At 39.6% G+C, this 27,342-nt stretch overlaps 1 protein-coding gene across 3 annotated transcripts in view; it reads right to left on the reverse strand.

Moving 5' to 3' along the window:
• CAMK4 (calcium/calmodulin dependent protein kinase IV) overlaps positions 1–27,342 on the reverse strand; it is a 228,927-nt gene that overhangs the window by 24,078 nt on the left and 177,507 nt on the right. For 2 of the 3 annotated variants that reach the window (XM_040446869.1, XM_040446886.1), the window contains exons 6-7: positions 4,327–4,417; positions 2,212–2,286 (exon numbers count right to left, since the gene is read on the reverse strand). In XM_040446869.1, coding sequence (XP_040302803.1) covers positions 2,212–2,286; positions 4,327–4,417 — 166 coding nt within the window. Of the gene's footprint in view, positions 1–2,211; positions 2,287–4,326; positions 4,418–4,605; positions 4,608–4,888; positions 4,894–27,342 lie in introns of those variants that run through there. The other variant, XM_040446877.1, reaches the window with a different exon arrangement.

The raw sequence follows: 27,342 nt of genomic DNA on the forward strand, positions 1-27,342 counted from the left end.
AATCTTTACTTTGTTTTATCATTCTTTTGTCAATTCTCTTTCAGTGCTTCTTTTGATTGGTCAGCAGTTAATACTCACAAATGGGCAATCCCATTTGGCACATGGTACAAAATTCGGGGTTCTTTTTTTATCTTTATGGCCTTGGAGATCGGGAGGCATGAAAGAAATATAGGAGGATGACAAGGACACATGAATTAGAGAAAGGGGAAATATCTATGGCACCATTAGATGTCATGGGCAGGTTGTCAGCTAAAAGTTCTAAGGAAAATAAAATATACATAAATATACATATAAATATATACATATATAAATATCTATCTATCTATCTATCTATCTATCTATCTATCTATCTATAAATTATATATATAAAACAAGAGGATGCCTATAGGGAACATGGTATGCTTTACTAGTTTTTTTTTCCCCCCTGGTAACGGGAATCTTACTCAAGTCTGTGCTAGAGATAGTGAGCGGTCTAATGCAATACTTATGCTTAGTAACAGGACACTGAATTCATTTGGGGCAGCAACATGTCCAGCCAAAAGACTCACTCTGGTAGTGTGGAGGCTGTAACCAAGTACTGGCCAATAAGAGAGAAGTGGAAGTGACGTGGATCTTTAGCAAGTCTATTTAACAAAGAAAAGGTACACCCTTTTTTCCCCCTTCCCCCCTTCCTGTCACAGAGAATGTGGATGTAATGACTGATTTCAAGCAGCCATTTTGGACTGTGAGGAAGCATGCTAAAGAACGGTAGAGCAAGACAGAAAAGGCCTGGACCCCTGGCACTGAGATCCACAGAGCCTTACCTGGAGAACCCACCAGGATTGCCTTTCACTAGACTTTTAACATTACAGAAATCAACTTCTATCTTTCATAAGCCACAGTTACTTGGAGTTTTCTGAATTTACTCCTAATTGGTAGTCTACTCTTGCCAAAGAGTTAAAGGTCCAGAACAAGAATATTTGGCACAATGTAAAGATATAATAGAAAGACAGGTATACTTAATTCTGTGTAATTACTGGGTCTATGAACAATTGAGCTACAAGAACATAATATTTTAGATTCAGTAGGGAAATTAACTAGGTAAAAACAAAATAATAAAAAGTTTATTGTGAATATGTGGATTCCATATGTGAATATGGAAACATGGAGAAAGATGAGGAAGAATTCATAAGGCTATTAATACTGATTACACATACTTGGATTTTTACTTCCTGCAATGACTGAGTAATACTTTTGAGGTTTAAAAAACTAAAAACAAGACAAAACAAAACAAAAACATTTTAAGATGTAAATAATAACTGACAAATATTTCTATGAAGGAAAATTATATTGGTTTATCTATATTGGCTTTTTTGAAGAGGGAATTGTATAAATCTGTTTTTAGGCCCTTGGATACCTGGATTCTCATCTCTGACCCACTAACAACTAGATGTGGAATCTTGGGGAAGTCATACTCTAGAACTCAAAATGAGAAAGTTAGTAAATGAACTTTAAAGCTTCTTCTAGCACTAAAATTCTGTGAACTTAATCATATATTTGCTTCAGTGGATATCTAACTGTACCTTCTATAGTCTGATGTGCATGAATTCAAACATTGTTAAGTTAGTTATGTGGTTCTTAGGAGTGAGGAATGTCACACAGTCCATCTCTAGAGACTGGGGGACTCTGGAGGGGCAACCCCACCTGAAGCCTTTATCTTAATAAGGCTAGGCGAGTGCCATCAATGAGGACTAGGGACTACCCCAATCTCACTGTTATCCTATACGCCCTTTGAATTAATGACACACTCCCTCCTCACCCACCCTCCCAAGTAAAAGCAAACAAGGAAAGTGACAGGAGGACTCATGGCTCTATTTCCAACCACAAATAAGGTGGTTTCCCTGCCCTCTTTCTTGATGATTGTCCTTCTGCTTCGAAGTGGGTTCAAGAGTAGCTACTGCCCAGGAGACAGGTGCAGAGCACCAGCCCTTTTTCCTAGGGCTCCTTCTTTCCCTTCTTTTCTAAGAAGGGGGCCCTAAAACCAACATCATTGAACCCCTCATGTAGAACAAGAGGTGGTCTAAGTATCATTTATACATGCCTTCCTCATGGAGACTCACATCACACTGTAAGCATTTTAAATAGAGATATTAGGAGTTAGAAAATTAGATCGTGAAGTAAAAATCGATTTCAAATAACAATAAAAGTAATTATCAGTATTAAAGAGCATACCGCAGTACCCTGGGGTTCCACACACTGTCTTCATGAGCACTTGATGTTCCACAATTTTAGAGAGTCCAAAATCAGCTAACAACACAAGAGAAACATTTAATGAAACAAGTCTTTTCTCAGCTTTTATAAGATGACAGAATATTTCTGTTATTCAAAATAAAACAGATTTATTTGTTTTTGTATTTGATGATGGATGGATATGTAGAAGGGGACCAGTCACATGGGAGAGGGAACTAAAAAAATAAAATAAAATAAAATAATAATAATACCAATTCAAGTCTTGCTTTAAATTTGAGAAAAACATGACTCCCAAATACATTTTATGCTCTATAATCCCTAGTGTTTAGCAAATTACCTCTTTTTTCTTGAAGTAATAGTTGCAATAGATACATTTTGTCTAATATTAATTCTGAGATTTATGAAACAGTAACTCTAAAGTATAATATAGTGATATAGAATTAGTAATCCCTTGGACAAAATCAAAATAAAAAATTAGGTTTTCATGAATGTCAAAGAAATTAACAGAAATATCAAAACATTTATTCTGCTTCAAAATAATGTCATTCTTTAGTGTATTTTATGGATAAGGATTTACTCTCATATGAGAGATATAACACTTTTTTGGGGCAAAGTCCTTTTTATTTATTCCTCAGAATATTACCTAGATAAAACACTACCAAAGTTGCTACCATTATGGTCTGTTTGCTGGACTACATCTCTCTCACTCAGGAAACATCAGGAAACCATTCAAGGCCACTCTTCAAGAGAGGCAGGTGCAGAATTGATGCCATTTTAGACTTCAAAGATAAACCCACATTTCCACAGAGGTGCTGATCCTTATCAGGGAAAGCAGCAGGAAGTCCTTCAGAAAGAAAGCCTCTCCTGTCTAAATTAGTATCTATCCATCCATTTAAAGAAATTTCTTTAAGGATAAAATCTTTGAAAGTGATGTCAAAGGAAATGGAAGTCTCCCGGCCGTTCACTGCCTTTCAGGAGTGATTATAAGAACAGGACGGCTGCCTAGCAGGGCTTTGGTATTTTTTTTCTTTGAGTTCTTGCATTCATAAAGCACATTATGTTGTCTGAGCTCTTCTATGAGATGTATAACTTAATTTTCAAAGATGTTAACACTTCTAATGCAGTGAACTGATCAGATTAACATTACACAGGCCAGCACCAAAAGAGCAATGTCCTTCACAGGATTTAATGCAGATCTACTAAAGGAGGATTCATATAAAATAAATTTTATTATTATTATTTGCAAATGAAGATTTGCTTTGGAAAGTAGCATTTAACACATGTGTATATTTTTTCTAAAATGCTGATTTAAGGAACCCTTTGAACAGATGGGAGTTTCACAAAGTTCATCTTTGTAGTTCTTCAAAATGCTTACTGGTAGAAAAAACAAGGTTTCCAAAGTCAAATAAGGTTTGGGAAAAACCTCACAGTACACTAATTTAGATGTCAGTTTACACATTAGCATTTTTAAAGTTCTGGGAAGTCCTGCAAAAATAAAAAATCGTGTTTAAGTTGGCATTTCCTACCTTATTTGACCAACCTTAGCACTTCCACAAACAACTCCCATTTCCCACAAAGGGAATTACAGTAGTTACCCCTGTTCACTCAGCTGAGGAACCAGTGTTCTGTGGAGTATACTTTGGGAAATACAGATCTCAATTTTCTCTGTTCACATAAACAAGTGACTCAGACCCTAAATTCAAGAATATGTACTAAGCATTTTGTGTCAAAGTTCTCGAATATCTAAAATTAAGCTCCAACTGATTTGTGGAATAAAAAGTAACAAAAAAAGAAGTGCTATGTTATCTGTGATTTTCTTCTGTATAAACTTATCTACAAAATACACCAACACCCCCTGGAGTCCCTGCCATTTCTACAAACTACGTTTCCTTTGTGTTCAGCACTGGAGCACCTCCTAGGCACTGATTCCAGAAAGAACACAAACTTCCCAAATAATGCATTATTCCTTTACAGACACCAAATATTCAAGGAAATTAAATGGAGGCAAAGCCGGATGGAACAGTATTTAATAATTCCATGAAATAAATTTCTTCTACTCTGGGAAAGGAGTCATGAGACATTAGGAAATGTCCTCACCGATTTTGAGTGGTGCATCTGGGGCTGGAGTTGCATAGAGAAGATTCTCTGGTTTGAGATCACGATGGACAATCCCATTTTCATGTAGGTACTAAATAGGGAAAATAATGAAGTAACATTACAGTAATTGTACTTAATGGTTCCAACATTCATGTTTAATCTTTTCAGAATTAGAATTATCTTTACTAAGTCATGTGATTCGACAACACACATATATGATGATTTTAAAAATAAACACCATAAAGGAAAACAAGTTTATACTATACATAATTCAAGAACAGCTGACAGTTACTTGAAAGTGAAATGAAGTTTAAAGTGTAAAAAACCGGGGCGCCTGGGTGGCGCAGTCGGTTAAGCGTCCGACTTCAGCCAGGTCATGATCTCGCAGTCCGTGAGTTCGAGCCCCGCGTCAGGCTCTGGGCTGATGGCTCAGAGCCTGGAGCCTGCTTCCGATTCTGTGTCTCCCTCTCTCTCTGCCCCTCCCCCGTTCATGCTCTCTCTCTGTCCCAAAATAAAAAAAAAAAAAAAACATTGAAAAAAAAAATTTTAAAGTGTATAAAACCAACTGCCAGAAATAAAATATTTACTCCTCAGAGAATATTAGTTGTAGCTCTCTTTATGCATATTACATATCAGTTCAAATCTAATTATTATTATAATAAGTCAAGGCTCTATGTATTGAAGTCTGTCTGATTTATATCTGAAAAGCATAATTGTATGTGTCATCTCAGAAGTTCACAACCACAGCAAAGACTTACTAATTATTGCTTGAACAGACATTTAGATGTGAGTAATTATTATAGAAGACTATCCTTAATATGATAAATATTGCTTAAAGATGATGAATGCTCTCATAGGCTCTTCTGAGGATTACTAAATCCAGCTATCAATATAGAGTAGTATATTGGAGACAACCTTAAATTAAAGATCACCTCTAGCGGGGCGCCTGGGTGGCGCAGTCGGTTAAGCGTCCGACTTCAGCCAGGTCACGATCTCGTGGTCCGTGAGTTCGAGCCCCGCGTCAGGCTCTGGGCTGATGGCTCAGAGCCTGGAGCCTGTTTCCGATTCTGTGTCTCCCTCTCTCTCTGGCCCTCCCCCGTTCATGCTCTGTCTCTCTCTCTGTCCCAAAAATAAATAAACGTTGAAAAAAAAAAAAGATCACCTCTAGCAATTCCACTCATTTTATTATATTTTAAATTATTTCATAAATTATGTGTTATCACACATGTTACATACTCTCGCTGTGATTGTGGAGGTCTTACCTGATCCTGCTTCCCCTGGTTTTATTTATTTATTTGTTTGTTTTTTTGTTTTATTTTTTTGTTTTATTTTTTTTATCTTTTATTAATTTATATATGAAATTTATTGTCAAATTGGTTTCCATACAACACCCAGTGTTCATCCCAAAAGGTGCCCTCCTCAATACCCATCACCCACCCTCTACTCCCTCCCACCCCCCATCAACCCTCAGTTTGTTCTCAGTTCTCAACAGTCTCTTATGCTTTGGCTCTCTCCCACTCTAACCTCTTTTTTTTTTTTTTTTTCTTCCCCTCCCCCATGGGTTCCTGTTAAGTTTCTCAGGATCCACATAAGAGTGAAACCATATGGTATCTGTCTTTCTCTGTATGGCTTATTTCACTTAGCATCACACTCTCCAGTTCCATCCACGTTGCTACAAAAGGCCATATTTCATTTTTTCTCATTGCCACGTAGTATTCCATAGTGTATATAAACCACAATTTCTTTATCCATTCATCAGTTGATGGACATTTAGGCTCTTTCCATAATTTGGCTATTGTTGAGAGTGCTGCTATGAACATTGGGGTACAAGTGCCCCTATGCATCAGTACTCCTGTATCCCTTGGATAAATTCCTAGCAGTGCTATTGCTGGGTCATAGGGTAGGTCTATTTTTAATTTTCTGAGGAACCTCCACACTGCTTTCCAGAGTGGCTGCACCAATTTGCATTCCCACCAACAGTGCAAGAGGGTTCCCGTTTCTCCACATCCTCTCCAGCATCTAGAGTCTCCTGATTTGTTCATTTTGGCCACTCTGACTGGCGTGAGGTGATACCTGAGTGTGGTTTTGATTTGTATTTCCCTGATAAGGAGCGACGCTGAACATCTTTTCATGTGCCTGTTGGCCATCCGGATGTCTTCTTTAGAGAAGTGTCTATTCATGTTTTCTGCCCATTTCTTCACTGGGTTATTTGCTTTTCGGGTGTGGAGTTTGGTGAGCTCTTTATAGATTTTGGATACTAGCCCTTTGTCCGATATGTCATTTGCAAATATCTTTTCCCATTCTGTTGGTTGCCGTTTAGTTTTGTTGGTTGTTTCCTTTGCTGTGCAGAAGCTTTTTATCTTCATAAGGTCCCAGTAATTCACTTTTGCTTTTAATTCCCTTGCCTTTGGGGATGTGTCGAGTAAGAGATTGCTACGGCTGAGGTCAGAGAGGTCTTTTCCTGCTTTCTCCTCTAAGGTTTTGATGGTTTCCTGTCTCACATTCAGGTCCTTTATCCATTTGGAGTTTATTTTTGTGAATGGTGTGAGAAAGTGGTCTAGTTTCAACCTTCTGCATGTTGCTGTCCAGTTCTCCCAGCACCATTTGTTAAAGAGACTGTCTTTTTTCCATTGGATGTTCTTTCCTGCTTTGTCAAAGATGAGTTGGCCATACGTTTGTGGGTCTAGTTCTGGGGTTTCTATTCTATTCCATTGGTCTATGTGTCTGTTTTTGTGCCAATACCATGCTGTCTTGATGATGACAGCTTTGTAGTAGAGGCTAAAGTCTGGGATTGGGATGCCTCCTGCTTTGGTCTTCTTCTTCAACATTACTTTGGCTATTCGGGGCCTTTTGTGGTTCCATATGAATTTTAGGATTGCTTGTTCTAGTTTCGAGAAGAATGCTGGTGCAATTTTGATCGGGATTGCATTGAATGTGTAGATAGCTTTGGGTAGTATTGACATTTTGACAATATTTATTCTTCCAATCCATGCGCAGGGAATGTCTTTCCATTTCTTTAAATCTTCTTCAATTACCTTCATAAGCTTTCGATAGTTTTCAGCATACAGATCCTTTACATCTTTGGTTAGATTTATTCCTAGGTATTTTATGCTTCTTGGTGCAATTGTGAATGGGATCAGTTTCTTTATTTGTCTTTCTGTTGCTTCATTGTTAGTGTATAAGAATGCAACTGATTTCTGTACATTGATTTTGTATCCTGCAACTTTGCTGAATTCATGTATCAGTTCTAGCAGACTTTTGGTGGAGTCTATCGGATTTTCCATGTATAATATCATGTCATCTGCAAAAAGCGAAAGCTTGACTTCATCTTTGCCAATTTGGATGCCTTTGATTTCCTTTTGTTGTCTGATTGCTGATGCTAGAACTTCCAGCACTATGTTAAACAACAGTGGTGAGAGTGGGCATCCCTGTCGTGTTCCTGATCTCAGGGAAAAAGCTCTCAGTTTTTCCCCATTGAGGATGATGTTAGCTGTGGGCTTTTCATAAATGGCTTTTATGATCTTTAAGTATGTTCCTTCTATCCCGACTTTCTCAAGGGTTTTTATTAAGAAAGGGTGCTGGATTTTGTCAAAGGCCTTTTCTGCATCGATTGACAGGATCATATGGTTTTTCTCTTTTTTTTTGTTAATGTGATGTATCACGTTGATTGATTTGCCAATGTTGAACCAGCCCTGCATCCCAGGAATGAATCCCACTTGATCATGGTGAATAATTCTTTTTATATGCCGTTGAATTCGATTTGCTAGTATCTTATTGAGAATTTTTGCATCCATATTCCTCAGGGATATTGGCCTGTAGTTCTCTTTTTTACTGGGTCTCTGTCTGGTTTAGGAATCAAAGTAATACTGGCTTCATAGAATGAGTCTGGAAGTTTTCCTTCCCTTTCTATTTCTTGGAATAGCTTGAGAAGGATAGGTATTATCTCTGCTTTAAACGTCTGGTAGAACTCCCCTGGGAAGCCATCTGGTCCTGGACTCTTATTTGTTGGGAGATTTTTGATAACCGATTCAATTTCTTCGCTGGTGATGGGTCTGTTCAAGCTTTCTATTTCCTCCTGATTGAGTTTTGGAAGAGTGTGGGTGTTCAGGAATTTGTCCATTTCTTCCAGGTTGTCCAATTTGTTGCCATATAATTTTTCATAGTATTCCCTTAATAATTTCATAGTATTCCCATAATAATTCCATTTTCATTCATGATTTTATCTATTTGGGTCATCTCCCTTTTCTTTTTGAGAAGCCTGGCTAGAGGTTTGTCAATTTTGTTTATTTTTTCAAAAAACCAACTCTTGGTTTCGTTGATCTGCTCTACAGTTTTTTTAGATTCTATATTGTTTATTTCTGCTCTGATCTTTATTATTTCTCTTCTTCTGCTGGGTTTAGGCTGCCTTTGCTGTTCTGCTTCTATTTCCTTTAGGTGTGCTGTTAGATTTTGTATTTGGGATTTTTCTTGTTTCTTGAGATAGGCCTGGATTGCAATGTATTTTCCTCTCAGGACTGCCTTTGCTGCGTCCCAAAGCGTTTGGATTGTTGTATTTTCATTTTTGTTTGTTTCCATATATTTTTTAATTTCTTCTCGAATTGCCTGGTTGACCCACTCATTCGTTAGTAGGGTGTTCTTTAACCTCCATGCTTTTGGAGGTTTTCCAGACTTTTTCCTGTGGTTGATTTCAAGCTTCATAGCATTGTGGTCTGAAAGTATGCATGGTATGATTTCAATTCTTGTAAACTTATGAAGGGCTGTTTTGTGACCCAGTATATGATCTATCTTGGAGAATGTTCCATGTGCACTCGAGAAGAAAGTATATTCTGTTGCTTTGGGATGCAGAGTTCTAAATATATCTGTCAAGTCCATCTGATCCAATGTCTCATTCAGGGCCCTTGTTTCTTTATTGACCGTGTGTCTAGATGATCTATCCATTTCTGTAAGTGGGGTGTTAAAGTCCCCTGCAATTACCACATTCTTATCAATAAGGTTGCTTGTGTTTATGAGTAATTGTTTTATATATTTGGGAGCTCCGGTATTCGGCGCATAGACATTTATAATTGTTAGCTCTTCCTGATGGATAGACCCTGTCACTATTATATAATGTCCTTCTTCATCTCTTGTTACAGCCTTTAATTTAAAGTCTAGTTTGTCTGATATAAGTATGGCTACTCCAGCTTTCTTTTGGCTTCCAGTAGCATGATAAATAGTTCTCCATCCCCTCACTCTCAATCTAAAGGTGTCCTCAGGTCTAAAATGAGTCTCTTGTAGACAGCAAATAGGTGGGTCTTGTTTTTTTATCCATTCTGATACCCTATGTCTTTTGGTTGGCGCATTTAATCCATTTACATTCAGTGTTATTATAGAAAGATATGGGTTTAGAGTCATTGTGATGTCTCTGGTACTTTGTCTCACAGGGTCCCCCTTAGGATCTCTTGTAGGGCTGGTTTAGTGGTGACAAATTCCTTCAGTTTTTGTTTGTTTGGGTAGACCTTTATCTCTCCTTCTATTCTAAATGACAGACTTGCTGGATAAAGGATTCTCGACTGCATATTTTTTCTGTCTAGCACACTGAAAATCTCGTGCCAATTCTTTCTGGCCTGCCAAGTTTCAAAAGAGAGATCAGTCATGAGTCTTATAGGTCTCCCTTTATATGTGAGGGCACGTTTACCCCTTGCTGCTTTCAGAATTTTCTCTTTATCCTTGTATTTTGCCAGTTTCACTATGCTATGTCGTGCAGAAGATCGATTCAAGTTACGTCTGAAGGGAGTTCTCTGTGCCTCTTGGATTTCAATGCCTTTTTCCTTCCCCACTTCAGGGAAGTTCTCAGCTATTATTTCTTCAAGTACCCCTTCAGCACCTTTCCCTCTCTCTTCTTCCTCTGGGATACCAATTATGCTTATATTATTTCTTTTTAGTGTATCACTTAGTTCTCTAATTTTCCCCTCATACTCCTGGATTTTTTTATCTCTCTTTTTCTCAGCTTCCTCTTTTCCATAACTTTATCTTCTAGTTCACCTATTCTCTCCTCTGCCTCTTCAATCCGAGCCGTGGTGGTTTCCATTTTGTTATGCATTTCGTTTAAAGCGTTTTTCAGCTCCTCGTGACTGTTCCTTAGTCCCTTGATCTCTGTAGCAAGAGATTCTCTGTCAGCTATACTGTTTTCAAGCCCAGCGATTAATTTTATGACTATTATTCTAAATTCACTTTCTGTTATATTATTTAAATCCTTTTTGATCAGCTCATTAGCTGTTGTTATTTCCTGGAGATTCTTCTGAGGGGAATTCTTCCGCTTGGCCATTTTGGATAGTCCCTGGCGTGGTGAGGACCTGCAGGGCACTTCCCCTGTGCTGTGGTGTATAACTGGAGTTGGTGGGCGGAGCCGCAGTCAGACCTGATGTCTGCCCCCAGCCCACCGCTGTGTCCACAGTCAGATTGGTGTGTGCCTTCTCTTCCCCTCTCCTAGGGGCGGGATTCACTGTGGGGTGGGGTGGCCTGTCTGGGCTACTTGCACACTGCCAGGCTTGTGATGCTGGGGATCTGGCATCTTAGCTGGGGTGGGTAGGCAAGGCGCACGGGGGCAGGAGGGGCAGGCTTAGCTTGCTTCTCCTTAGGTGATCCACTTCAGGAGGGGCCCTGTGGCAGCAGGAGGGAGTCAGATCCGCTGCCGGAAGTTTGGTTCCGCAGAAGCGCAGAGTTGGGTGTTTGCGCAGAGCGAGCAAGTTCCCTGGCAGGAACTGGTTCTCTTTGGGATTTTGGCTGGGGGACGGGTGGGGGAGATGGCGTTGGCGAGCGCCTTTGTTCCCCACCAAACTGAGCTCTGTCGTCCGGGGGCTCAGCAGCTCTCCTTCCCTTTGTCCTCCAGCCTTCCTGCTTTCTGAGCAGAGCTGTTAACTTATGACCTCCCAGACGCTAAGTCGCGCTTGATGTCGGAACACAGTCCGTCAGGCCCCTCCGCTTTTTGCAAGCCAGACTCGGGGGCTCTGCTTGGCCGGCGAGCCGCCCCTCCGCCCCGGCTCCCTCCCGCCAGTCCGTGGAGCGCGCACCACCTCGCCGCCCTTCCTACCCTCCTCCGTGGGCCTCTCGTCTGCGCTTGGCTCCGGCGACTCCGTTCTGCTAATCCTCTGGTGGTTTTCTGGGTTATTTAGGCAGGTGTAGGTGGAATCTAAGTGATCAGCAGGACGCGCGGTGAGCCCAGCGTCCTCCTACGCCACCATCTTCCCTCTCCCCTCTGCTTCCCCTGGTTTTAGATCCCTCTCCAAAAGTAATCACTCATCAGTTTGAAATGGTTTTAACTTTTTTCTATGAATTCACAAACATGAATGTATGTATGCAAGGAAATATCCCTGATTTTTCCAGTTTCTTATATAAATGCATGATTAATATTAATTTTTATACTGCTTTTTTCACACAATATGTCTTTGAAACCTTTTCCACAAATCACTACAGCTCAATGTCTTTACCACTTGTTGTATCCATTTCATTGGAAGCATCATAATTTATTTGGCTAGTCCCTTTCTGATGGACATTCAAGTTTTTAAAAATTATAAATAAGGCAATAATAAGCCTTCTATTCCTTGGATATTTGGCTAGTTTTGCTGGTGTTTCTCTAGGACAGATACCTGGAAGCAGGTATGGTGGGGTCAAAAAGTGGATTTTAAATTTTAATAAATACTGCAAAATCATTCTCTGAAAAGACTCCATCAATATCTACTCACATCAACAGTGTGAATATTTATGTTTTCCTGACATCTTCACCAAATCTGTATTTTTAACCTTTGCTGGGCTTCAGTGTAAATATTGTATCTTAGGTTTGGTTAAATTTGCATTTCTCTGTTTACTGGTATAGTACATGCTTACTGGTTTTCCTCTTCTATGAACTGCCTGTTTATATCCTTTGCCCATTTTTCTGTTGGGTTGGGAGAAAAAGTTGCCAGTGTACTTCAGTATTTCTCCTTTCCTATCTTCTATGGGAAGGGAAGGAGCCTTCTCTCTTTGCAAGCCAGGTAACAGAAGGTGGATAGCTTCAAGGTCACAATTTGTGGTGCTTGACATGTCAGTGATTTGGGGAAACAGGAATTGATATCCAGCTCACTCATGAAAAAGAGATAGTTGGAGTAGGTGAGTGAGGAGAGAGGGCCCCAATGAGATTCAGCTACTCTCAAAGAATAGCTGAACATAGGTGCAGTTATCTCATGAGGGTTCAATGTGGACTGTGCAGAAGGGAACCAGACATGAGTCTCCCTGAAGAATGTTTCCTGCTGGGGTGATGCCATCTCATTTCAGCATCACAGGAAGCAGAACATGGGGAAGGTGACAGCAGGCAGTTGAGGAACCAGTGACTCCTCAGAGCACCTGAAGTGAGAGAACTCCCCCGCAATGGGTCTCTGTAGAGCCATCAGTGGTGTCCCATAGGGAAAGAACCCTAGGCATTGTAACCTGCCATCCCCGGAGATCACAGATGCCAGATCATAACTGTAGCAGTCTGGTGACACCTTTCTTCACTGTCCTTCTCCTCTCCCTCTCCTGTCACCCTCACAGCAACTTTAGAAGGAACACAATCAGTCGGTGGGTAAAAAGCAGGAGGAAGAGAAGAAACTAACAAATATTCCTATCTCCTATATTTAGAAATTATAGGTCTCTCATGTCCACGTTGGGGGAAGGAAGACATTTAAAAGTTGGATGAGTCTAAAATTTTTGTCTTTTCCTTATGCAAGAGTGCCTGGAAAAGCTATGGGAATAGCTTGAAATTTTATTCATGAAGGAGAGGAATGGGTTCAGAGTGGATCTGCCAGGACAATGGTGAGATAAAATAAAATTGCTTTTGCTCATGTCTCACCAGGCTGAGCTCACTCCTTACAGTAGATAATGACCACATACAGACAATAATACCATACGTGCCCTATGCACGTCCTATACTCCAAGCACTATTACAAACACCTCGTACTTGCAAATCCTATAACGCTTGTTCTGCAAATAAGAAAACCGAGGCAGAGAGAGGCCAAGAGATGTGCTCAGTGTCACAACTAGATGTGTGGAGCTGAGTGAGGTTCAGACGTAGGTGTCCGGAAGTGGAGGCCATAGCCTTGTCTATTATGTGACTCCCAAGCAGAGGCTGGACTGTGTGGGGTGGGAATGAAAGGAAAATCACAAAGATGGCGAGGAGAGGAACATGATGGAAGGAGAGGGAAGGTAATGGCAGGGGAGGAGAAGTGAGAAGGCAGAGGGCCATGCTCAGCCTTGAGTGACACCCAGGGAAAACCCACCAGATCCCTGAGGAGGAAGATGCTGTATGTTGTATAAGCTGAGTTTGAAGGCAACAATACAAGTTTCTCATACAGTTGCTTTGGAACACACCTAAGAATTGCAGTTTGGGATCAAGAGAAAATATTGCTCTCCCACAGTCTAACCCAATTTAGAAGCTCCATTCCGTTGGGAAGAAAATGACAGTGAAGATAGCAACACAATAACAGCAAATGAGATAAACTTACAAGTATTGGTTTAGCAAAGTACTAATTATTTAAAGATGTTCACCAACTACTGTTCTGGCTTTCTAGAACAGAAATGGTAGTTTTGTGTTCTAAGTCCAAATTAACACGAAACAAAACAAAATGACACCATTTGGCACTTCATAAAGGAGAGCTAGACCAGATAACAGAAGAAAATTTTTAGAGAAAATAATAGACTTAGGAGCTATGCACCAACCGAAGAACAAATTTAAAGACAAAATAAAGCAATGAAATACTGAAGGTCATGATCCTGGCTTTTAAAAATATAGGCAGGGATTAATTACTATCAATTACCTGGTGCATAAAGATTATTAAAAGTCGAGATATAATCATGTACAAATGTTGTAGGAGTCATTTAAATGTATTTGACTGACAAAAATGGCAGGAATCATTATTTTATTTTTGCTTAGACCCACTGACTGCTTTTAACCTATAGTTAATACTTTTACCTTTTACATTATCTCTAGTCAGGAAGCCAAGCAAAAAAGAAAAGGTGGAACATGATCTTTTGCCTTCCCCCCAAAAGATACAATTGTTAGAAGCAGCAGCAACCTTTTAGAACACCAGATCTCAAACCTTTTGGTCTCAGGACCCTGTTAGAGTAAAAACAATTATTGAGAACCTCAAAGAGCTTTTGCTTATGTGAGTTATATCTAACATTAGTTACTATGTTAGTAGTTAAAACTGAGAAATTAAAAAAAAATCCTAATTTATTTAAAAAAAAACAATAAACTAATGACACATGAACATAAACATTTTCTAATAAAAATAACTATTTTCTAAAACAAAAAATAGTGAGTGCTGTGCTATTGTCTTAAAATTTTACAAATTTCTTTAATTTCTGGTTTAATAGAAGATGGCTAGATTCTCTTATCTGCTTCTGCACTGTCTACTGCAAAATCACACATCATTCAGACTCTGGAATATTCCACTGTACTTTCATAAGTGAAGAGAAATGTCTTCATATTATGACAACATACTTCTGACCTCACAGACCCTCTGAAAGGCAACTCAGGGACCCTCCAGGAATCCTCAGACTGTACTTTGAAAATTTCTGTCTCAGAGCATCTGAGGATATAAAAAGAGCAGTTTAAGGGCTGAATAATAGGCACACTGCGCTTTATTTTTAAACGGGGTTTTAAATGAAATACACACTTCTAATCTCACCAAGCACTAATCTTATCTTGACACATCAAGATCACTGCACACGGAGAAGTGAAAAAGAAATTAAGGGGAAAAGTGCCCCTCAAAATTGTGTACTCATGGGGAATTGTACAAAGACATTTTATGATATCATATTAATGATACAGAACTGATTAAAAAATATCTAATTATGGAGAAAGAGACCTTATCAAGATGCTGCTGATCTTAGCTACTGATCATTTAAATCATGGGGATTCAATACAAACAGACAAAAGGATTAGAGACATTGAGAAACTTGAGATAACTGGATATTCCAGAACAAACCAAGTGTTCAAAGTAATCATAATTAAAGTAAACCAAACACAAACGAGGAAACCTTGAAAACTAAACACCGTTTTGGAAGAAGACCTCTATAATCTAACAATTTAATGGACAGGAAATAATAAATCTGACAACAACTGTAGCATTTAACTACTGAATCGTGACTAATTGTAACCTATTTTAATAAAGAAACTGGAAGAGCAGATAACTAGGTATATATGAATTTACTTAAAACTTTAAGGAATAAAAAGAAGGAAAAGGAGGAGGGAAAGGAAGAGGCAGAGAAGCACAATTAATTTACTGGCTCAATTTTTAGAAAGTATATTATCTGCTTAGAAAAAAAGCATAAAATGACAAATATTTTATACGCAGAGTAATTAAGATAGGCAACAGGTACGTTTTTAAGGATTAGGCAATGATGCATTTAATGCACTGGTACCAAGGGCATACCTTTGCTAAGTTCTGTTTCAGTATTATACCCTCAGTTTTGAGGAAGGGTTGATAAAAGAAACAAGCATAAGAAGGTTTTTGTGGCATTGTTTTTGAAATAATTATTGAAGAAATACACCATGAGAGGCACTTTGGGGCCATCTACCCCCAAGCATGCTATTTATTAGCTGTGTGACCTGGAACAATCTGTCTACCCTTCACCTCCCGGTTTCCCTCTCTGTAGCACCCACTTTGAAGGTTGCACTGAGAATCAGAGGTTAGGCATGGAGACACTTAGCATGGAGTGGACATTCTCTTCTATAAATGGTAGCTGTTAGGAGCACCCTACCACTGTTGTTCCATGTCTCTTGTACAATAAATTACATCCGCAATCCTTTGAGATTTGGAAAACTTGCTCTTTCCTGAAGTAACAAAGAACACTTTAATGGGAAAATATTTGCTTTTTATTTCATCACATTTTCTTCTTCTGTTTTGGTGGCCCCAAACTCAATGTACAAGAGGTTTCAGTTACAATTACTAGCCTGGTTTAGAATATTTACTTCTCCCTCTCTCTTTTTTAAAATTCCCTTTTCCACTTTAATAGCTTTACTTTGTATGCCTTTTCACTTAATTTGCCACAGCTCCTGTTCCCAAGAAGATGCAATGATAAATCACAGAGTAATAGAATGTAATATATATTAGTCTTCTTCACCCTTGAAATAGGTCTAAGGGAAATACAGACTTAAGTTGCTGTATCTGTGTTCACAGTTTCTAAGAGCATTTAGAAGTCAGAAGTGAAACAAAGTATATGCCAATTAGGATTTGAAGCATTCTTACTATATCTGTTCTCCATTGTAACACAAAGAATTACTACGATAAATAGTATTTGTCACTGATAAAGAGGAGCATTTCACAGCCTGTTGTTTCCCTTATGCTCCATTCTCCTTCTTGGGGCTCTTCTTCAGGAGCCGTCCTTGGGTGCCCCTGGGTGACGCTCAGGGTCCTCCTCCACACCCCTCTCCCTACTCAGAGGCACTGCCCCATCACTACTGCCTTTTCTCCCACGTCTGCTATTCCCTCTTTTTTTGCTTTCATCATACACATACCTCCAGAATGAACAGTACCACCATCAAAAGGAAACAGGAAAAAGAAATCAACCATCACCTCCATGGTCTCTCAAATACACACATTCCCCTCCTGCTCTAGCTGCACTCAGCTATACCCTACTCTCCTCAGTCTCCACTCCCCATTTCCATTTTCTTCCCTCTCATTTTCTTTCAACACACTATTGTTTCATTTCTGACCTCATCAAACCTAACACACACTTTCTGACTCTTTATCTGACCTGTTTGGCCTCTGAGCACACGGACTTGTCTCTCACTTGGACTCTCATTGCCTGGGGCTCTTGCCACACTGGCCGCATGGTGCTCCTCACCTCTGCTCCCCCCTCAGTCTCCTCCCCAGGCCCTCTGTCTCAAGACTTGCTCAGCACCCTTCTGCTTTTCCTTTGGTTTCCAGAGTTCAGCTCATCTAAAGCCACAAATAAAGGTATCACTTATCCACTGTGCCCCAAATCTCTATTGCCTTCCCCAACTTCTCTGTGGCTCTGATTTGAGAGAACTTTCTACTTCCCATTCCATTTGAATGTCTCACACATGTTTCAAGGTCAACACGTCCAAAATCAGTTTAGTATTTACCCTAAATTTACTCCTGCTGTACCTGTATTTCCAAACCCAATGAATGACAGCATCCTTTTGATCAAGCCAGAAACCTGGGTTTACCTAACTTCTCCATGTCCTTTACCAACACGTCCAGTCCATGACCCATGACAGTAAGTAGCTCTCGCTCCTTAGTGCCTCGTGTATTGGCCTCTTGTTCCTACTTATCCGCTCTTGCCTTCAGCCAGGCCACAAACATGGCTTCCCTCTTGATTACTCTGGTGACTAGCTTAATTACCAGCTCCCCAACTTCCAGGGTTGTTCCCATGCAGCCCATGCTCCACACTGCCATGACAATCATTTTTAAAAAGTGCAGTTTTGGTCACGTCATTCCCCTGCTTAAAATCTTCAGCATCTTTCCATCGCTTTGGTCATGCAGGGTAGCAACAACGTTGCATTTGATTTTGCATCTCTTGAGCAGGGACCAAAAACTCTCCAGGGGTCAGGAAGACACCCTAAAAGAATGAAGGAAGTTGGCAGAGTGTAAAATAAAAGGAAGTCACTGGGAAGTCCTAGGGACTGCATCTGCCCCTGGAGAGCATGACTCCTTACAAGGAGAAGGCGGCTCAGATTCAGCCAGGCAGGAATGCAGGCCCCATGTTGCTAGCTCTTTTGATTTTTAAAAAATGTTTTATTATTTCTTTTTGAGAAAGAGACAGAGAAGAAGTGGGGGAGGGGCAGAGAGAGAGGGACACACAGAATCTGAAGCAGCTCCAGGCTCCGAGCTGTCAGCACAGAGCTTGACACGGGGCTCAAACTCATGGACTGTGAGATCATGACCTGAGCTGAAGTTGGATGCTTAACCGACTGGGCTACCCCGGTGTCCCTCGCTCTTCTGATTTTAAAGGAAAGATAGAAATTCAGATTTTTTAATGTAAAATATTACAAATTTTAAATGTTGGCACTTAAGTTGAAAATTTTAAAAGCCTGTGCAGGGTACAAACAAAACACCCTGCAGTCTGTGATTCCTGCTTTGGAATTTAAAACAGGACTTGGCGCCCGGCAGATGCTCAATAAACATTTGGGAAGTATAAGTTTATGAATAAATAAACGAATTTTGTTTCTGACTCTGCTTCTTAAATTAGATATCTACTACTGTGCTTGTAGCCTTCTCTTCTGCTATAAACTCTTCCTGAGCTTGTCTGTCTATTCCTTTCCCTCCAGCTACTTTTTATAGCCTCCCCAAAAGTACACATGTGTGTAAAAAAATTGTGGGTAGGGTTATAATTCATTTTAGTTTTTTCTTTTTTTTTTAATTTTAAAAAATTGTTTTAATGTTTGAGGGAGAGAGAGAGAAAGAGTGCAAGTAGGGGAGAAGCAGAGAGAGAGAGAGAGGGAGAGAGAGAGAGAGAGAGAGAGAGAGAGAGACATGGAATCCAAAGCAGGCTCCAGGTTCTGAGTGCAGAATCTGATGTGGGGCTCAAACTCACGAACTGTGAGATCATGACCTGAGCTGAAGTTGGACACTCAACTGACTGAGCCACCCAGATGCCCCTTTTTAAGTTTTTTTTTTTAAGTTTATTTATTTTGAGAGAGACAGAGACCACAAGTGTGGAGGGGAAGAGAGAGAGAGAGAGAGAGAGAGAGAGAATCCTAAGCAGGTTCCTCACTGTCAGTGTGGAGCCTGATGTGGGGCTTGAACTCACGAACCATGAGATCATGACCTGAGCCTAAATCAATAGTTGGATGCTTAACCAACCGAGCCACCCAGGTGCCCCAATTTTAGTTTTTTATTATATGAAAGTTAACTATAAACATTATATATTACTTGGGTAATGAATTTTTAAAAACATAAATTTTATATAATTGGCAGGCATTTCATGTTGGCTTGTCCTGAATACCATGCATCTACTATGAATGATGTTCTCCGAATATGAATATGTACATTGAGATGGTAACTATGTCTGGTCTCATATGAACTAAACCCCTGATGCCATTAATATTGCTAGTAGTTTAAGACTGCAAAGACTATTCCATGATACTATCTAAAAAAGATGTTCTAATTCAAACTGTTGTTTTCTTAAGCTCCAGGCCCATATATCCACCTGCCCAGGTCTCATTTCCAGCTGGCTGTTTCACAGACACCTTACGTTCAATACGTCCAAAACTGAACTGTTGAGCGTCTTCCAGCCCTATTCTTTCCGTTCTTCCCACCTCAAAATGTGATGTCTCAATCAACTCAAGTGTTCAAGTCAGAAACTGTTTCTCTCTTCTCCCCCAGTAGCCTCCATCCAAGTCATAGTAGAGTGCTGTGAATTCTAATTCCAAAATGTCTCCAGAATCACTTTGCCTTTCTCCATGGCATTGCCATGAGCTTAGCTAGACCGCCACAGTATTCCCTTAACCCTCTTTGATTTCCAACAGGCCCTACCTTCAATCTATTCTCCACACAGCAACATAGGTAATCAGGCCACTTCTTCTCCTTGGGAAGCTCTTCAATGGTTTCCCATTACTGTATCCTAGCTTTCAAGGCCTTGGTCACCTGGCTCCAGCCTTCCCCTCCAGCCTCATATCCTGCTATTTCCCCCTTTCTTGCTCTGTTCTTCCCATACTGACTTTCTTTCAATTTCTCTCAAGCCCCATTCCCTCCCCTACCCCCATCTCAGCATCCCTTTCTGACTGCCCCCACTTTCTGGAATGCTTTTTTACATGTTTCTACCTGGCCAGCCCCCCACATCCTCAGGCCTCAACTATAATGTCAATTCTTCAGGGAGGCTGTATCTGTATTTCCAAACTAACATATGTGCCCACACTTATGTGCCTTCATGGATGCCTCCTACTTTTCTTTACAACATGCCTATTTCTTTACAAGCTTTATGATTAGGATGCCTCCCTCACTAGACTGAAAACCCAGGAAGACAAGGAAATTTGGATCTGGTTCCTCAGATATCTAGTTTCTTGCACAGTGCCAGGCACTAAATATGTACTCAAGAAATATTTTTGAATGATTGATAAACTCAATTTTCCTATAGACATGTATGTTGTTCTACTTTTGAGTCATTAACTTATAGATACTCAAAGAATGGTCATAATCTGCAAAGGATACTCATTTGCCATTATTAATCTTTGATAGAAGTTAAAATTTTGTGCCTACACTGTGGCACTACATTTCCATAGCAACATCACTTTGATACATTTAACTGAAATAAGGCATAGCATCTGTGCCATCTACACTGATTGGATAATAATACTTAGCCACCTCAAAGGTGCTATGAGATTTACAGCATCACTCTGAGAAAAGCCAAAACCCAATAAGAACATTTTAATTGTAAGATCAGGCAAAAGGGTGTCAACCTCATAATGACATCTTGAATACTTATATAGTTTTTGTTCTTCTAAGGTAGCATTGATAGTTATGGCTGAATTAATTTCTTTACATCCTTTGAAGTTGATCTGAATACCCAACACAACATATGCCTACTCAGGGGAGCTTGGGCAAAGACAGCTGAAAATTCATCTGTTAGTTTTCTCTTCAGTTTCCTTCATGTCTAAAACATTCAAAAACTGGACTTGTCACTGTGAGAAAATAGAAGTGAATAGTGATTTGGCCAGCTGTAATGACACGTTAATGAACAGTGGGCAAGCCAAAGTCGTCTGTTTGTAAATGAAGGTGCCCTGCTGGGCCCTGCAGTGGTGCCCTTGAAGAGCACTGAGCCTGTGCTGTCCCTGTGGTAAGTGTCCCATGGTAGCATCTCTGCTTTAGATTTGGGGTGTGGCTTAGGAGTGTCTGGATAAAACAAAGATGGGAATTTTGGAGTAGCAATGTCATGGAGAAAAGGGGCAGGATGCTGACAGAGAGGATAATTAGGAATGCCACTGGGTAGGGAAACCTGAGGTGTCAAGATTAGAACACTTGATAGGCAAAGAGGTCATGAAAAGCCGTCATACTCCAGCTCTTGTTTCTGATTTTGGTATGAGTCTCCTCATGTGCAAAATCAGAGTGAGGGAACAGGGATACTTTCAACAGGCTGGAAGTTCATTTTCCTGTCTATTTATATATGTGCATGTTACGAAGTCTACTAAGTACACATTTACAAGAATGGTCTAGATAGTACTGGTGGCAAGTATAATTTTATCTATACTATTTTCCTTAGATTCAACCCCAAATCCAAAACATTCACTCTTCAATGAAACACTTATCATTGTTTTCAAGAGCAATTATTAAATGAAAGATTATCATTTTAAATTATGCATGCAAAATATTAATGGAAAAAGTGATGTGTCCTGATTTAAACAGACAAGTCTCATGCTAAAAGAGTACAAAAATGAAATCTGAAACAATGTACATGTAATCAACAAATATATCAATAAATAAAAGGTTTTTGTATATAAGACTGGAGCAAGTGCATGCTGTGGGACAACTTTCCAAGGGGCTGTTGAGAATGCTTAGAAAGGGTAAGCATGTGATAATTTCATCCTCTTATTTCCAATGCATACAGCCAGATTTCAGGAGAGATGAGAATTAAGGAATGGAGGCTATGGAAAGGCTTGGCCAATTAAATGGAAGCTGTATTCAGGAGATGGTACGTAACTGGGGGAAAGGTCCAAAAATCATCTGGAGTTACAGAGAAAGAGGCAGCAAACACATTTCTGTAACGAGAAAGAAGAGATCAGGTTGGGGAACAAAAGAAACACAGGAGCTCCTGAACCTGTGTGCTCTGGTCCAGCAGAGAGAATAGAGTCTACAGAGAGGCTTGAATGAGCAGGACTGAGGATAAAGGTAGAAAGCACTCTATGCTCAGGCAAAGTGTTGAAATTCCTCACAAGGAAGAGGAAGCTGGAAATGTTATAATAGATGACTGTACTTCAGATTACATGCTTTATATGTTAATAAGTCAAGTGGATATTTGCAGGTATATTAGAGAAAGAAAGCTTTTGGATTAAGTAAAATGTATATCAAATATCAAAGATTTTCAAAGAGTGAAAAATCTATGCATTTTTCTTGGAAAATATATACACAGATGTATAATGGCTCCTAAATCACATATGCATGAAAAGTAGAATGTGGAATTAAAAAAAATAAAGAACCCCTAATATATCTTACCATTTGGTCTTTAAAAAATGCAATCACCAAAAGCCGAAACTCTCTTTTAAACAGAAAAAGACAATACTGCCGCTCTGAATTCAGGGGGTGTCTAGACATGTAATTAAACTCTCTCTATGGTCCTAACAAAAACTGTGTCATTGTGTAATGAAAGCTACTGCATAGTAATTTAGTTTAATTACAGCTATGCTGTGTTCAATGGGCTGTGTGTGGCTAATTGATAATGTCTCAGGAGTTGGTAGGAGGAAGTTTGAATCTCTTTAAAAATCTAACAGGACAAAGAAGAGCTAGTCATTAAAAAAAGAAAACGGTATTCTGATCACAGCTCTCCTTTGCAAAGAAAAATTAAACGGCATGAATTTGCTCTTCTCCACTGCTCAGAAAATTCAGAATCAACACATAAAAATTTAAGTAAGAACTTCAGAGTGAATACTCTACCTTTGTGTCATATCTGCTCTGGAGACCTGCTGCTACCCTTGTCTTTACGCTTGACCTCTAGCCTGTGACACCTTCAGCATTGTCAACAGAATGTATGGGAAAAGCAGTAGGTGACTACCATCTCCCATGACCGGATCAACAGGCATGATTAGGACTGGCCAGCTGTGAGATCCATGTAAGCTTGATCTGTAGAGCATCCCAGGGCTAGAGGAATGCACCTGCAGCAAAGCAGCCAAGTGCTGGCGCTTCTTAGGCATTCCCATTTATTTCAGTCCTCTTTTCTCTCGGTAGTCTTGGTCAGTCATAATTCCACCTCCAAAATACATCCCACATCTACTCTTTCCATTTACCCTGTCACCACTGAGTACGTAAACCTTCATATTCTCTACCTGCACTATGAACATCTGTCTCCTAACCACCCCCACCCACATCCCTACACCTAGATCATCTTTCTGCAACACACGTTAACTCATTTCAATCCTCTAGTTTAAAAACAAAAACAACCCACTCTTAAGGGCTCCTCGTTGCCTATAAGTTAAAGTCTAGTATTTTCAGTATGAAAAAAAGGCCCTTCAAAATTTGCTCCCAATTTCTCACTGTGCATTATCCTGGGACATTCTTACCATGCACTGACTACACCCACAGCCTTACTTACTATTCCTAAATCATCCCATACATATTCCCACTTGGTTCCTAAGTAATAATAAGCTTTCATGTGCCAAACTGTATTTTCTAAAGATTCTTTCAACAATATTACACATCCAAATGCTCTTCCAGAATGTTGCCACCTCCCATCTAGAGGTGGAGTCTAATTCTCCTTGAATCTGGTCTGTGACTTGTTGGAAACCAACAGAATGCAGTGGAAGTGAAGGTGTGTATCTTCTGAGGTTAGATGATAAAAATCAATGCAGTTTCTACCTTGTGCGCTAAATCCTTATTTTTAGATCCCTAAGCTGCCACACAAAAAGTCTTACAATCCTATGGCCGCATTGCTTTAAGAACATTGGGAAACACACAGAAGCCATGTATATAGCTTTTCCAGTTGATAGTCCCTGCTGAGGTCCTGTGTGGCAGACATTTCAACTGCCAGACATGTGAGTGAAGACACCTGTAACTGATTCCTGTTTCCAGACATCAAACCACTAAACCTTTGAGTCTCCCAGACCAAACTCCAGACATTACGGAGCAGAGATAACCGTCATTCCCACCATGTCCTGTCTAAAGTCTTGACACAGAGAATATGTGAGTACAATAAAGTGGTTGTTTTAAGCTGGTATGTTTGGGGATAATTTGTTAACGTGGCAATAGTACCTGGAACACTACTTCATAACCCAGATTATACACCATTTCCTCTGTGTGATTTCTCCCAAGCAAAGCAAATATCAGTTTCTCTGCCTCTCCCAGTAGCATTTTTCTTCATATCCCTGTAATACTCTGATATAATACTCTGATATAATTGTGTACTTGTCTATCAAAGTAATAGATAAATTCCTTGAGAGAAGGGGTTATTTTATTCACCTTTGTACCCACAGACTCTAGGCAAAAGGTCTGGTTTGTTTTTGATAAATGTCTGTGAAAAAATGAATGAAAGAGTGAATGAATGAATGATCAGAATTATGGGCTGAACGAGGCTCTATGACAGGCCTCAACGAACAGACACAAAACCCCAGGGAACAGCTAGAACTCATTCTAAGGTTTACCACATACTGGCACTTATTTTTGTTAAACAAATGAAATGGTAAAACTATCAGGGCTGTGATAGGAAATCTCTCCTAATCCCTCTGGATTAGAATGTCCTATGTCCATCCCAATTCATAACCTTGTGTGGCTCTGTGTTCAAGAAACTTGGTGAACTCAACTCATCCTGGTCTTTGTTTAAGACAATATTAAACAATATAGCTGCCCTTGGAGAGCGTGCTGGAAAGTGAATTAAGCATAGATTGGTCAGCTCCATTTTATAGTGCATAACCAAATCTACTCTGGTATTGTATGTATGCTAGTGATGAATTCTATTAGGTTGTGTGTGACGAATAAAGGCCTTATTTTGCCTTCACTTTTGAAAGTTATTTTCACCAAGTTTAGAATACCAGGCTGCTTTTTTAAAATAATGCTTTGATGTCTCTTATTTGCATTCTTTCTCTTTTTTTAAGTTTATTTATTTTGAAAGAGAGAGAGAGTGAGAGAGCACATATGTACATGTCGGTGAGGAAGGCAGGGTGCAGAGAGAGAGGGAGAGAAAGAATCCCAAGCAGACTCTGTGCTGTCAGCAAGGAGTCTGATGTGGGGTTTAATCCTACACACTGTGAGATCATGACCTGAGCGGAAACCAAGGAGTGGACACTTAACCGACTGAGTCAGCCAGGCGCCACTTAGTTGCATTATTTCTGATGAAAATTTAATGTCATCCTTTTCTTTCTTCTTCTGATATAATATGTCTTTTCTCTGGATGTTTTTTATGGTATCTTATTTTAGTTCTAAGAATACTGAATATGCTGTGCCTTGGTATCACATTCTTCATGCTCCTTGTGCTTGAAATTTCTTAAGATTCTTGGATGTGTGGCTTTATAAGTTTCATTAAGTTTGGAATAATTTGCATATTATTTCTTTAAATATTCAATCCCCCATTATTCTTCAATGATTCCAGTTATATATATATATATATATATATATATATATATATCCAGTTATATATATATTCAAACATATATTTGAAGTTGTTCCAAAGCTTACTGATGTCATTTTTTCTTTGTGTTACACCTTGGATAATGCTATGTCTTAAAGTTCACTTTTATTTCTGAAATGTCTAATCTGCTGTTCATTCCATCCAGTAAACATTTTGTCGCAGTTTTCATCTCCCGATGTTTGATTTTGGTCTTTTTTTTGAACATGTATTTTACATCCTCAGTCTTTCCTCTACCCTCTTGAATACATGGAACACAGTTACAGCAACTGTTTCAATGTCTCTATATACTATTTCTTTCACTTGTGTCATTTCTAAGGATATTCCTCTTGATTCATTTTTTCCACCTGCTTTCAGCCAGTCTCATTATGGATGTGCTTTTTGCATGCATTTCTCATAATTTTGACTGGGTGATAGACATTATGATTCTTAACTGGGTGCAGTTAAGTTACACTACTTGTAAACAGTGTGATCCTTTTGAGGCTTGCTTTTAAACTTTGTTAAATTCGTCTACTCTATTGGAAACACAGACTCTTCTCAACCCTAAGTGTGCTGCAAGCATTGTTCCCTCTGCTCTGTGGTTCTTTCCCTGGCCTTCTCACATGCACGTGTGGATCAGTACTCTGCAGAAGACCTGGGGGGAGTAGTATCTGCAGCTTTCCAGAGATTTCTCTCAGAGCAGCTTTCTCCTCTAGGGCACTCTGCTCTGTGAACTCTGGTCTCCTTGACCTCTCAGACTCTATTCTGTCTCCTCAACCCAGGGAGATTTCGGGGTGGCTCTTGGTTTCTCCCTCCCTATATGGCAGCCTGGAAACTCTCTTCAGGTAATTGTGGGACTCATATTACTTGTGCTCCCTTTTTCAAGGATCACTGTCCTGGGCTGCCAGATATTCAATGTCTGGAAACCATGATGCAGAGTTTTTGGTTTGTGTTTCAGAAAGAGTGTAAATTAGTCCCTTTTATTCCATCTTGGCCAGAAGCAGACAATGTCAACGTTACTCCAGACATTTGAAATGTTTCTAAATAATATTCTATCCGATACCTAAAATTGGAATTATCCTCAGTATTTGAGACCATTTTGAACCTATTACTGCCACTCATAACTGCTACCAGTTAATGCAGTTAAAGCTGCTAGGGAGGGGCGCCTTGGTGGTGCAGTCGGTTAAGCGTCCGACTTCAGCCAGGTCACGATCTCGCGGTCTGGGAGTTCAAGCCCCGCATCGGGCTCTGGGCTGATGGCTCAGAGCCTGGAGCCTGCTTCCGATTCTGTGTCTCCCTCTCTCTCTGCCCCTCTGTCTCTCTCTGTCTCAAAAATAAATAAACGTTAAAAAAAAATTTTAAAAAGAGCTGCTAGGGAAAGAAAGAATGACAACAGCAAGAAACTCTGCACTTAGTTTAATGTTGATCAAAATTTCTACGGTACTCATTTATAAGTTTCTGAGGTTTCATACTATAGCAAAGAAAAAATAGTTTCAGCTTGCTCCTTGGTTAGAAAGAATTTCTTCCCCTTTTGTGAGCCCATAGGAGTGCTTGAGAGAAGTGCCAGATGTGAAGTGCAGCCAAAGTTGTAGAGATATAAAAGATAAGAATCATATTATGTTTACGAGAGGCAATAGTGCTTGGCTTGGAGATAATCGTCTCAAAAATTCTTAAATCTACAAAATAGTTGAATCAATGTTTTAACCATTAAAGGCCATATTTCCTTCCAAGTAAAGATGATGTGCTTATTTA

Source organism: Herpailurus yagouaroundi, unplaced genomic scaffold, assembly GCF_014898765.1.
Source record: "Herpailurus yagouaroundi ecotype Mexico unplaced genomic scaffold, PumYag 29, whole genome shotgun sequence".
NCBI lineage: Eukaryota > Metazoa > Chordata > Mammalia > Carnivora > Felidae > Herpailurus > Herpailurus yagouaroundi.